Source organism: Corylus avellana, chromosome 1, assembly GCF_965113065.1.
Source record: "Corylus avellana chromosome 1, dhCorAvel1.hap1.2, whole genome shotgun sequence".
In the NCBI taxonomy this organism is placed as follows: domain Eukaryota; kingdom Viridiplantae; phylum Streptophyta; class Magnoliopsida; order Fagales; family Betulaceae; genus Corylus; species Corylus avellana.
The window spans coordinates 45,492,753-45,505,989 of record NC_142490.1 but is presented as its reverse complement, the minus strand read 5'-3'; the positions used below and the strand labels follow the sequence as shown (position 1 = coordinate 45,505,989).

The 13,237-nt window shown below is 35.5% G+C and overlaps 2 protein-coding genes across 3 annotated transcripts; one reads left to right on the top strand and one right to left on the bottom strand.

The window, feature by feature from the left end:
• Positions 1–2,033: 2,033 nt before the first annotated feature.
• Positions 2,034–6,131, top strand: RP1 (PPDK regulatory protein). 2 transcript variants are annotated; one of them, XM_059581632.2, is made up of 4 exons: positions 2,034–2,488; positions 4,347–4,986; positions 5,077–5,204; positions 6,057–6,131. In XM_059581632.2, the coding sequence occupies exons 1-3, from the start codon at positions 2,063–2,065 to the stop codon at positions 5,178–5,180; spliced, it is 1,170 nt and encodes a 389-aa protein (XP_059437615.1). In that variant the 5' UTR covers positions 2,034–2,062; the 3' UTR covers positions 5,181–5,204; positions 6,057–6,131. The 2 variants fall into 2 exon arrangements, with proteins under 2 accessions (XP_059437615.1, XP_059437614.1); XM_059581631.2 differs by lacking the exon at positions 6,057–6,131 and having other exon boundaries at positions 5,077–5,586.
• A 97-nt stretch (positions 6,132–6,228) lies between these two features.
• LOC132170603 (uncharacterized) lies at positions 6,229–9,698 on the bottom strand. The gene is made up of 7 exons (XM_059581633.2): positions 9,437–9,698; positions 9,253–9,332; positions 9,005–9,135; positions 8,652–8,813; positions 8,100–8,214; positions 6,623–6,827; positions 6,229–6,517 (listed from the first exon to the last, which is right to left on the bottom strand). Exons 3-7 carry the CDS (start codon positions 9,023–9,025, stop codon positions 6,421–6,423), a joined length of 600 nt encoding a protein of 199 aa, XP_059437616.2. The 5' UTR covers positions 9,026–9,135; positions 9,253–9,332; positions 9,437–9,698; the 3' UTR covers positions 6,229–6,420.
• Between the last annotated feature and the right edge of the window lie 3,539 nt (positions 9,699–13,237).

Here is a 13,237-nt window from a genome sequence, read left to right as displayed (position 1 = left end):
GCATTTACAATTTCCATTGCATCTTCTTACAGCATTTGTGAAAATAACCACTTATTCTTGAATTGCCAGATTATTGCTTCTTGGTAGATATTTTTGGGAGGCTATTAGCCAATCACTTCAAAATCTTTTTCTATTAATTAACATATAAATGAGAAATTTTTTTCAAACTTTTGTGGGAGCCATGGCCCCTATTGGTCTCCACGTCGCTCTACCACTATCCATTAGCGTTTGACGTTAAAATAGACTTATACATACAAAAATTTAATTGAAACAATCAAAATACCCGACTTTTTGACTTAAATGTCGCATTTTTCACTAAAAGAAAAAAAAAAATGCAACTAATTTTTTTCTTTATCTTTTTTAAAAGAAGAGAGACAGAGATAAGATGGTCAAACTACCTGTTCAAGTACTTAAGGGAAAGGACTTTCGGGAGTGATTAAACCACTCATGCAACTATGGGAAAGATTTAACGTGCCCTAAAAAAAAAGAACTTTGGAATAGCCAAATTATCTCACAATCTTGGAGAATAGTTTGACTACCCTCGTATGGGTAGTGATATACTGCACACCCGGCCTGCATTAACAGTGATGCACGTCAGACATAAATTTTTTTTTTTTTTTTTTTTTAAAAGTTAAAATAATAAAATAATAATAATAAAAATTTTACGCTGGGCGTGCATCACTGTACGTTGATGCACGCCGGGTGTGCAGTATATCACTACCGCCTCGTATTTGTATATGCCGATCAAACCACTCTCCCAACTTCTTGTTTTTTATTTTTTTATTTATTTTTTGTTTAAAGATAATATCGACATGTAAAGTAAAAAATTTACACGTGTTAATCTAAATATGGGTTGGTCTCATCTTCTTCTTCTTAGCTGAAAAGGGGGATTATCCAAGCACAATACCCATAGGCGAAGTACAGAGAGTCGAATTTCGGGGGTATGTGTCATTTCCAACTGTCGGACAGAATTTCAAATCAATTGACTTTAGGCTTTGGGCCAAATCCAAATCAATTGTTGCTCAAAACTTCCCATCCTGGAATTTGGACCACATTCTTGAAAAAAAAAAAATCCACTCATCCAAAGGGCCCATTAGCGATAATTCCACCTAGATTTGGGCCCCCCCCCACCCCAAAAAAAAGAAGCCCTACACCTTGCACATTGACTATAAAATTGTTACCCACTTAAATTTTGCAAAATTACTGATTTTGAAGCTACTGTAAAAATATTATTGTACCCTTTCTCCAATTTAAAAAAGAAGAAAAAGAATTGGTGGAGATATAGCTAATTGATTGAAGATGTTGCAAAAAAGAAAGGAGGAGGAAATGAAGATTCAAACTATCGACTATTTTTTTATTTTTTAGTTTTTGCTAAAAAAAAGTTTATAAAGTGAGCAAGAAGAGAAATTACTCAAGTCCATTCAAGTCTCTAAGAGGTAGCTCAATCAATTAGGACTATACCTAATGAAGCGAATATTACTAGTTCGAATCCCCCTTCTCCTTTTGTGCGGACATGTCAAAAAAAGAAAAGAAAAAGAAAAAGTTAAGTCTATTCAATTGTCACTTTGTATGCATTACGCAAATAGATGATGTGATACCAATATCATGTCAACATATCTTGTACCGACAATCTCCAATTTGGGCGGCACCAATAAGATTATAAAACAAATGTAACTTTAGTTTTTAAATTATTGGTGTGAGACTTACTTAATTGGTTAATTACAGATAAAATATATTTTTTTATTTCTTAAATTATTGGTGTGTGAGAGTTAATTAAAGGTTAAGGTTAAGGTTATGAATTTAATATTTTTGTTTGTTTGTCAAATAGTTTAAGAAATATGTGCTTTTGTTCTTGAAAAAAAAAGAAAAGGGTTTTTGGGATGGGACGGGAGGGCAGCGCATGGTTGGTATTAAAAGGCCGGGGCCCAGATCTGTTTAATAAGAATTTGGCCCAAACCCAATTATTTATGATTGATTCCTTCTCACTCAAGCATTTCTCTTTCCCGTATTCCCTTTTCTTTTCCAAGAAAAACTGTAAAACTTAAAAAAAAAAAAAAAAAAAATGTTAGCTTCATCTACCTTAAGCATCTCGAACCTACGAGTCAAACCCACCTCGTCCAACCAAGTCGCTCCCGAACCTGACCCTGAGCCACAGGCTCGGAAGCTCAAAGGCAGCGGTCAGCTGAACCGGTGGTCCAGAGCTCGAGCCGTACGTTCGGGCCGCAAGCTGGACCGACCGGCCCACCGGGCCCAGGTAGTGGAACCGAAGCCTCGGGTTCAACCAAGAGAGACCACGTCCCTAGAGCCTACTTCTACAACGGGAGGTGACGGCGACGATAACGTGGACGTGGCGGGGGCCAAGTCGATATACATGGTCTCTGACGGAACTGGATGGACGGTGGAGCATTCCGTCAGCGCGGCGTTGGGGCAATTCGACCACTGCTTGGTGGATCGTGGGTGCCCTGTAAATACCCACTTGTTTTCTGGAGTAAGATGTCTATTACTTTTCTCTCTCTCTCTCTCTCTCTCTCTCTTTTAAGTCTTTTAAGATAAGGAGATATGCTATAGTTCGGCCGTAGGTGTACCTCTTTATCATTACCTTAATTAATTTAGTTAATTTGCTTATTCACTTACTCAGTATTTACCACATTAATATTTATCACATGTGAGTTCACTGAGTTGTTGTCATATTTTACAACTAGAGACTAAATCTTAATTATTTAATTTGAAAAAAATAATTAAAATTTAAAGAATTTTACATTATAAAATATCTTAATAATTGAAAAATTATTGGTATTTAAATCATTTATTTATTTTATTAAAAATGAATATGATAACTTGCATTTTGGAGACATGTAAATTGTGAGAATAATCTTTAACCTAATTTGAAGGAATACGTTATACTTTACCAATGTCAATTTTATGCAATCCCCAACAGCTTTGATTGAAAAACATTTTCTATGTAGTAGAAGGAGGTTCCTGATCCTGGGCCATGAATTTGTAGGAGGGTGGCAATGATGAAAGCTTCATGTAGAGAAGCTCTTTTTTGGACCCAATTTGGCATACTCATCTTGAGTTCCTTGAACAACAACATTCAGTTGAAAGTTATACATTATATTCCCACATTTTTTCAATAGTAAGATCTCCCCATTAGAACCTGGACTACCCAACTTCTTATATGGTAAATCTTGCATCTTGTGTTAAGGTACAAGTGTGTTGACAAATTCATGTGTCAAAACATATATGTGATTTGGGTTGTAATAGTTTAGGTCTTGGATTAGGGTTGAGTCGGTGTAAAATGTCGGTTTAAGAGAACGTCGAAATTGAAGATTTGAAGACTTCGAGCGATGCCCGATTGTAGTTGGATCGATTGAACTAGTGTGACCAGTTCTCATACAAAAACTCAAGGGATTAGGTGTAGGTGTTGTAAAAGAAAAAAAAAAATACAGCACTTATGCTGTAATATTTTCTTCAAGGGTCTAGATTTAATTTCAAGTCTTTCATAAGAAAAAGAGAGAAAGTGAAATTAAATATGAATCATTACAAAACTACAAGATAGGTGCTGTAATTAATTTTCTTTTACAGCACCTAAGCCAAATCCAAACCCAAGAGGTTCGATCGATCGAAGTGGTGCAGAAGTTTCCCATACTGATTGTGAAGAGGTTTGATTGGAAGTTCAATTGATCAAAGATGTACATAAAGTCTTTATGCAAAAACTCGAGAGGTTCAATCGATACTTCGATTGCAATTGGATCGATCAAACACATGCGATCTTGAAACCCTAAAGTTCGATCGATCAAAATGGCTACAATTTTTTTTATATTTTTTAGCCTACTTACGTTTTTAAACCCAGATTTCACCCTACCTTTATAAGCCTTTTGAACCACAATATAACCCAAATTCCCGGGTTGCAAAGGAACACTATAGAAGAAAGGTCAAAGTTCTGGAGCTGCTATGACAAGAGACAAACGAGTTGTTTGTGGGGATACAAGCCAGTGTTTAGACTGCAAAGGCTTTGTGAGTATAGACTGATTGAAAGTTGTTTTCTTGTATAGTGGATTTTTTTTAAGAGTTGGTTGCCCTTAGAAGGATTTTTCTTTTAAAGAGTTCTTTAAAAGTTTTTACTTCGTTACCAAAATCTGCATATTGAATTTATTTTATGCTTTATCTGATTTTGGTGATTGTCAGTGTGCTTGATAGATTTTTAAAATGTTGTGATTGTCTACAAACACCTATTCACCACCCCCTTTAGGTGTTCTGCATTTTTCAAATTGAATTGAATTGAATTGTCCTAAATTTCGTGACTTGTACTGACTTTGATGCTATGGCATCCACATACTTGCCAGATTGATGATGTAGAGCGGTTAATGGAGATTGTTAGGCAAGCAGCCAAAGATGGTGCTATGCTTGTGTACACTTTAGCTGACCCATCAATGGCTGATTCTGCCAGGCAAGCCAGCAAGCTGTGGGGTATACCCTCAACAGACGTACTCGGCCCAATCACAGAGGCAATTGCTTCGCATCTAGGGGTCGTACCATCTGGCCTCCCCCGCGGGGCTCCTGGCAGGAGTTTTCCCCTTACTGACGAATACTTTCGTCGGATTGAGGCAATTGAATTTACAATCAAGCAAGATGATGGAGCACTACCCCAAAATCTTCAGAAAGCTGATATTGTTCTTACTGGTGTCTCTCGTACTGGGAAGACGCCATTATCAATTTATATATCACAAAAGGGATACAAAGTGGCAAATGTGCCTATTGTAATGGGTGTAGAATTGCCAAAAAGTCTCTTTGAGGTAGATCCAGAGAAGGTTTTTGGTTTGACGATAAATCCTCTAGTCTTGCAAACAATCAGAAAAGCAAGAGCCAAGAGTCTGGGCTTCAGCGAAGAAACAAGGAGTAACTATTCGGAGATGGACTATGTTAGAGATGATCTGGAACATGCCGGTAGGATTTTCGCACAAAATCCAGTCTGGCCAGTAATCGGTAAGAATCTGATGTTTATTAACCATCTACTTTGGATTTTGATTCTCTCTGCTAATGAAACTTGCATTTTGTTACCTCCTGCTATTTCAGAAGTGACAGGAAAAGCAATAGAAGAAACTGCCGCGGTTGTATTGAGGCTTTACAATGACAGGAAGCAGAGGTGCTCAATGCCAAGAATCTCAAAACGCTACTAGAGATGTCAAGTTGTTATCGAGGAGGTAGGGATATGTGATGCTGATGCTGAATAGTAGAGAGTTCCTTCTTATATTGAACCCTCATGGCACAAGTTGCAATATCCTCAACAATAAGTTGAAATGAACTAATCAATTTTGAAACATATGCTTGTCACTAGATATCTTAATGTATATAATCATGAAAAAGAATGGTTGCTGGCTGTATCATCCCACATGATTGGTTGTTCAAACCTTCCCTCAAATGGTTTTGTCACTAACTATTATAGTCAGGGTTTAGGCACACCTTTGGTGGATTTTGGGGTAATCGATATTCATGTTGTTGCCATGACTGCTAAACTTGTCATATTGTAATCATAACAAGTAAATCTTGTTACTTGTATCTGCCCATTGACGTATGCCTGCCTTATTTTTCGTGTAGACTAATGCTACTCTTCACTCTTGTATAGTAATGCCTTAAAAAAACCAAAAGGAAATCCATTCAAAACATGTCACGTTCAGCTGGTCTGAAAAGTAGCGTTACTTTTCTTGTATTATGTTGCATATGTTGTATGCTGATGCCTAACTTGACCCGGGTGGGGATGTCTGTCAAGCTGTCAGCTCTTGCAGAGTAGCATCTGTTAAAGTTAAATGAAGCATGACTTCTTCTGATTCTTAATTCTTAGAAATTTGTCACCAAACATATAATGGATTGGAGATGTTATGAAGTTGCTGGGTGTACCTAAATTTTTGTCTGTTCAATGCTAGGCAAAGCATCCCTCACCCTCCCATGTTTCTGAAAAAAAGTAGAAGATTCTAGTGCGCATGCGCACATTGAGCATATTTTGTTTCTTACAAATCTAATGCTTGTTTTCATCCCTCTGCCTACTCACATGGAAGCCACATACAACAAAAAGGCCTGTCCAAGTTGGAGTGCCAAAAGAGGAAACGGGGCAGAAGGTATGGGAAGGAAGAAAGAGCAAGAAAGAGAGCAAAAAGTGACTTCTAATCATCCACTAAGCTGTACAGAGACAGCAAATATACAAAAGAAAAAAAAAAAAAAAAAAGAAAGAAAGAAAAATTCATTTGCTCTGATCTCTGCCATTCATTCTAAAAAAGAAGATTCTTTTTCTTTGTCACGATGCAGTATGTCATTGTCTTCGTCTGTAAATTTTTTAAATGCCTGGAGAAAAAAAGCTTAGAACTGCCAACTCTGAAGCCATGTCATGTCCACTTCTGTCCTGATTCTCTTTTATGGCTGTGTCTATGGTCGCTGCTGCCAATCCAAACCATCTTCATCTGCATTGAGCTTGCCAATTGAAAGGGTGAAGTATATCAACAAGATTGTTCCCATGCTTGACCTGCCGCGAAACAAACAAAAAAGAAAAAGCAAAAAGGAAAACCTTTAGAAGTTGGAGGAAACAAAGTGTCTCTGTAGAAAGCCGCAACAGCAACAGTAGACTTACAAGGTGGCAAATAAGAAGAGAATCTTCTTAGGATCAAGGACCCATGGAGAACGCCTAAAACTATTTCTCCTAGAAATGCTTCTGCTTTCGGTGGGGGTGGTGATGTTGCCGGTGGTGATGGTGATCTGATGATGAACTTGTGGGTTGCTAGAATTATCCATGGTCCCTACTGCCACCACTGCAGACTTTTCAGGCGTGCTAGACCCTACCATATATAGCAGCTCCTGATTAATAATTTCATCCCCCAGTATACACACACATATATGATATATATATCTAGAATATATAATTTGGCCAAGACGATCTTCACCGTCCACTTTCCAATAATACAAATGCACATGCCTCCAAGAAATGCATGCCCACAAAGGAATGATAATCTGTCTTCTACATTTCTACCAAAATAAAGAAAAAGGACAAGATACCAAGTCCTTAGTCCCAAATTCATTTGCTCTACACTCCATAGTGACCCAGCAATCTGATAATACATCTCTTTCATAATTAATTGTAATCTAGCTACTTAATCCCTTGACCCCATGATATATGATCGTATATGAGTTAGTTTGTTTTTCGCATAATAGAGTTGCTTCTCTCCCTTTCCATTCATAACGTGTCTCCAACATGTTTAAGGGTAGGTGACAACTAGGGAAACGTAGACTAATGCCACCAAAATGCTGTGGACCAAACTAAATCATGTTCCAAGTTCCAACCATCACGCCCTAATTCATGTAATTAAACAACTATAAAAAAAAAAAAAAAAACAAATACAGGAAAACTTCATTTAATCTCATAACTATCAGCGTTTTTGCAATCATAACATTGACTTTTACTTTTTGCAAGGTCGGTATTCCAAAAATTTTCTCCTTTTAAATATGGGTATTTTAACCAAAAGTTGGTGAAAATTAAAAAGAGAAAATTCTTGTGATACCGACATTGCAAAAATTAAAAGTTTGATGTTATGATTTCAAAGACGCCGATATTTTAGGGGAAAGTGAAATTTCTCTTAAAAATTAATAATCGTGAAGAAACACTAGTGAGTCCCTACGTCAGTGTGAGAGACTGGTAGAGGTTGGTAATGAGTCTAATGACTAATGATCCATAGCAACAATATAATACTTATTCTTCCCACATTTTGACCCCAATTCTCCAAAACAAATCCAACTAATAAGGGTTGGAACTGGGACACACTAATCCATTAATTAAATCACTTTAATACCTTTAATAATAATGATGATGAATGTAAATGGTTAATTTGTTGACGATGGTTTGAAATAGTGTTATGATGTCACATAAATGTAAAACTGTTTTGACGTTTTTAAGAGTATTTGTGTTTAAGTTGTTTATTAATATTTTTGTTTTGAGGTAAAAAAAAAAAAAACCAAAAAGAAAAGAAACGAAAGTGAAAACAAAACTTTTAAGAAAAGAACCAATAATTGTTAGAGCAGTGGAAAAGGGAATAAGTTTGTAAAGAAAATGGTACCTCTGGGCGATGATGTGGAGGCAACAATATCTCTGTCGTTAGCAGTACTAGCAATGGGAGTAATCTTTTTCTCGCCGCCACGCTGAGGCCCTTTCCGGGAAAGGCTTCTCTGCAACTTTTCCCATCAAAGTAGAAGATTAAGCAGGGCAGAGAAAAAGGCTCTTAAAAGATGATGCAGCTAGCTAGCTTGCTTGTTTGTATTTACTAATGTGCCATTAAAGAAGTGGGAAAGTCAAAAGTACATTGGCAATGGTGGTAGCTAGATAATAGTGAAATCATGTTCGAGATAGACATTCCATTTGAAATTGAACAAAATGGAAACGTGTTATCTGGGCTGTGTTGTTTTCTCCATTCAGAAATGGAAACGCGTTATCTGGGGTGTGTTGTTTTCTCCATTCAACAATGTCAACAATAATTGAGAAATTAACTATTATTAATTAAAACAACTGTACGTTGAAATTTAATATTGAAAATTGAAAATTTAGGCACCCCCACTCAAAAACAAAAGAGAAAAAAAACGAGAGCTTTTAATTAAAGAGAAGAAAAGCTTACAGTAATTCGTGAATTTGCAGTAATATCTTTATTGGTGAGGCGGGAGAAGCTCTCCATGTCAATAACTAAGCTGTCGGAATTATCGGCGGTATACTGAAAGCCGTTCATATGATCGGAAACCGATATTTTCTGGTTACCCATATTCTCTTCTGAGCCACAAACCTGTCATGATCATTATCTGTCTTCTAAGAACTAATTCAACAACGACCCAGAAAAAACTCACAGAGAGATAGAGAAGAATATGAATGAATGAGACAATTAATGAATGGATGAAGAAAAGATGCAAAGCCCAATAAAACAGTTGGGAGGAAGAAATGTAATTTGAAAGAAAAAACCAGAAAACTGAAGCTCACCAACTTTGGATTTTCCGCCATATCCGTCACTTTCCAGGGAAGAAAGTCGACGAAGAAAAATGCGAAGAGAGGTGGTTGGCACTTGGCAGCGTCACCGTGGCGTGCCGAATGGGTCAATCCTTATGTACTACCTGATTGGAAAAGAAAAAAAGGGATTACAAACGGGAACGAATAAGTCAAAACTTGGATGAACAAAATACATAATAGAAACAACTCTCCGTGAATGATTAGAAAGAAAGAAACTTAACCAACAAAAGAAAACAGAGCTGTTTTTATTTTTTTCCTTCTTCTTCAGACAACCTTTGATTCTTCTTCTATCTTCCTCAACCTGTCACCAACGAAAAAACAAATTAAACAAACGACGACGTTAATCAAATAAAATAAAGTTAATTTGTTTTCTACGAGAAACGCTGTAGATTATAACTGACTTACAACCACTCCGTGTTTTGTCGAATTGAGAAGATAATTCTGGTGAAGCAAAGGAACAGAGCTGATCAAGAAAGAGATAGAAATTGTTCCGTTGAGGAGGAAAACGATGATCGGGGTGGGTTGGAAGGGAAAAGAGAGAAATATTGGTCGTGTGTAGGAGTCTGCAGAAGTGTAAACAGTAGGAGCCGGCAATTTCTTACAATTCTTCTCTTTCTCTGGCTTTTTTAAATGGCGATGAGTTGTTTATGCGATCCTTGTAACGTTTATTAATACTTTTATATTTGTTTGTGATCATTCAAATGGACGATGTGGGTGGTGGAGATCACGCAGGGTTGACCCACTCTAACTATCCTGGACCTTTCGTCTATAATAAACGGCATCCGCTGCTTCTACCTTTGAAATGTTAATGTCCCTTTAATTAATCCATATTTGGGTTAATTTAATTTAATTTTTTTTTTTGGGTGTCTTTACATTTTTTAAATATATTTTTGGGATAAATATCAAACTCAGGCTTGATGCTACACGTGTAAGTATGTGCAACTATCACTCACGGCAGATTAGGGGTGTTAGCCTAATTTAAAGGAAAGAGAATAGAACAACTAGCTTAATTACTTTCTTCAAATCCACTTTGTTCTCCGGAAATCGCCAATTAGGCAATTATAATACATGACTTTCTTTTTCTTTTTCTTTTTTTGGGTAAGTTTTAATGAATTAAAAGACAAAATCAATACAAATACAGTGGGGCATATATATATATATATATATATATATATATATATATATATATATATATATATATCCAGTGGTAGAGCCAAGATTTTAGTTCACATGGGCAAGAGTAAATAATTGAGTTTAACAAAAATTGTAGGTCCATAGCCTATAGGCTGTAGTGTTGCATTGGTGCACGTCAATACCTTTGGCAAATTGGTAAGAATTTGTTTTGACATTTTCCACCACACTCCATATAATTTTTGTTATTACTTTTGGGGGTAATTAATTGTGACAACTTTCAGTTTTATAGAGGGATATTGTTTAGAGGATTGGATGAAATTGGGAGGCTTTTTTTTTTTTTAGGTGTAGGCAAGAGAGGAATCAGTACATGTAGTAAAGAAAATTGGGGTTATCTATAGCTACCTCCGGCCCTAGGCATATGAGTCATGCTATAAGTTCATATTGTGTTCATTTTGTGTCACTTTAAGAATGGTGTAGCTTCTAAAATTATTATTGAAGCTTGTTAGATAACTCTCTTCATGTTATCAAGAATTCAAACATACACTCAAGTGAAGATAAGAATAGCATTAGATAAAACTTTTACAGGAGATGACATAGATATTACAAATATAAATTCAAATTACAAATGGTTTACAGATAAGATAAGCTAGCTAATATTATCTTTATCACAATTAATGTTATCCTTACTTTCACTTGAGTTTACGTTTGACTTAATTCTTGTTAACATGGAGAGAGCTATCAACTGATAACTCTCTAACAGAGCTTGTGATTGATCATTATTGTATTTTGATTAAATGATGATTTTAAAAATCACCCCATTCTTAAAGTAATACAAGACAAACATATAAGTATGACTTCTTAAATTACTCCTAAGCATACTCTAGGCAAACGAAACAAAGAGCACATGGCAGGCCTAAGCAATTGTTACACAAGGAGGAGAACTACAAGCAATGACCTAAGAGTTAAAGATAGTAGGAGAAATGCCCCATGAGTAAAGGCACCCAGTTTTTTGTTTAAGTAGGATTAAGCCATCTAGTTATGAGTTTCACTCTCGTGTAGAACTTATGTTCAATAGAATGTCCTCGCAATCCAATCTAATATGAGGTATCATAATTTTTAGAGTAAGGTAATATACCATGTTTTTATGTCACAATTAACTCATAATGTTGACGTAATAGTCCCAATCAATCTTTGAATCAGTTATATCTTTGTTGAAAACTAAAAACATAACTTGATTATCTATTATACTAATGTTAATGTTTCAAGCAGTCCAAAGAATGAGATCGCTAGACAACCAAAATATGGAGGATTAGACATGTGATTGTGATTTGGCAACCGCATGCATTGCGTCTCAAACAAGTGGATAAAATCATGATTAGGAGGCTTCCCTCTCTATACGTCTTTGCCCCTTCGTGTAAGCCATATATGAGAATTGCGTGTTCCACCTAAAGTTGATCAGATCAGGATAATAATCAACACACACTTAAAAGCAACATTGGCCCATAATTTTAATTTGTTCTTTTTTTTTTTTTTTTTTTTTTTTGGGTTTGAGAATATATACTTTATTTGTTCCTCCAAACTTTATAAAGTGACTCTCGCCCCCTCATATTACTACAGAAGTAATTAAAAAATAACCATTTAAAAAAAAATTAAAATTATTAAGAAAAAATAAAAATAAAAAAGATATGAAGTGACTCTTTTCATATTAGCTCCCTTTATTTTTTATTTTTAATAATTTCAAGAGTATTTTAGAATTTTTAAATAAATAATAATAATTTAACTTAATATCCAAACAAAAATCCTGTTCTTGCTTTAAAAAACGTTCTGTCCATATGCGCTTCTTGGGTGGGTAGTGGGTTGGTTGGCCCCGATTCTCCTCAATTCATTGAACCGTGGCACGTTCAAACAAGAAAAAGAAAACAAAAAAAAAAAAAAGGTAAAAAGAGAATTTGTCTGGACTATGCAGTACTACTAAAAATCATATATGCTTTTGTGGGTATGGGTTACCCAATTTTATTTATTTATTTACTTCAATTGGGTGCAATCCCAGCTTGATTCACATAGTACGGAGGCTCCACATCCAATGCAACAACCGAAACATGGGATAAAATATTACACACACACCATGGAATTGCGTAAAAAGGCCAAGAAAGAAGCCTAAAATATAATATTGGCTAATTAAAAAGAGCCGAAAGAATTAAAGCACATGAACATAGTACTTGAATAACTTCATCAGAATGATAGGCCGATTATTTTAAGTGGAAGACGATGAACATGAAAAGCATGCACATGATAGAGGCGTTTGTGGTGCGGCGCATGTCGATCACGGAGGTAGACAGCCAGTGCTTTCTTCCTCCCAATCCTCTTCGATCTTCTTCCTCCATTGCGTGTAAAGCTTTTCCGATATTCTCTCATGTCTTTTCCACCCACCAAATAGTCAAGCGATTAAAATAAAGCAGCCTTCTTTAAATTAATGAATACAACTTGGACTACACATCGCTTTTGTTACAATTTTCTTATAAACTTATATATTGTACTTAGCTTTAATAATTTTTGATACGACCCGTAATTTGACATAAAATTTTAGTGTTAGAATTTGGCATAAATAAGTTTGAGTCATAAATATGCTGATTATATATATATATATATATATATATATATATATGTCAAACGTGTTGTGATTGGGTCGAAACGAGTTAAATAGGTCGTGTTTAGGTTCAAATGGGTCAAATAGATTGATCTGTTTGTCATGTTATGATTGAAAGTTTTGACTCGTTTAAATAAATGGGTTTTGTTCAGTTTAAACTTTAATGAGTTGGTGGGTCAAGCAATTGAGTTGACTAGAACTCAATCTGCCAATTCGAATTGCCAACCCTAATTGTAGTATATATAAGTAAAAAAATTTGATAGTTAAATTTAATTATTTAATTTATGATACGATAAGTATCACGTAGACTACCACATCAATTTGTCATAAACGTATAATAAAAGCTGAAATATCTTGATATATGTTTGGTGATGTTGCATGATACCACCAACTGCCACGAAGAACCAGTTCACTTCAATTTAACG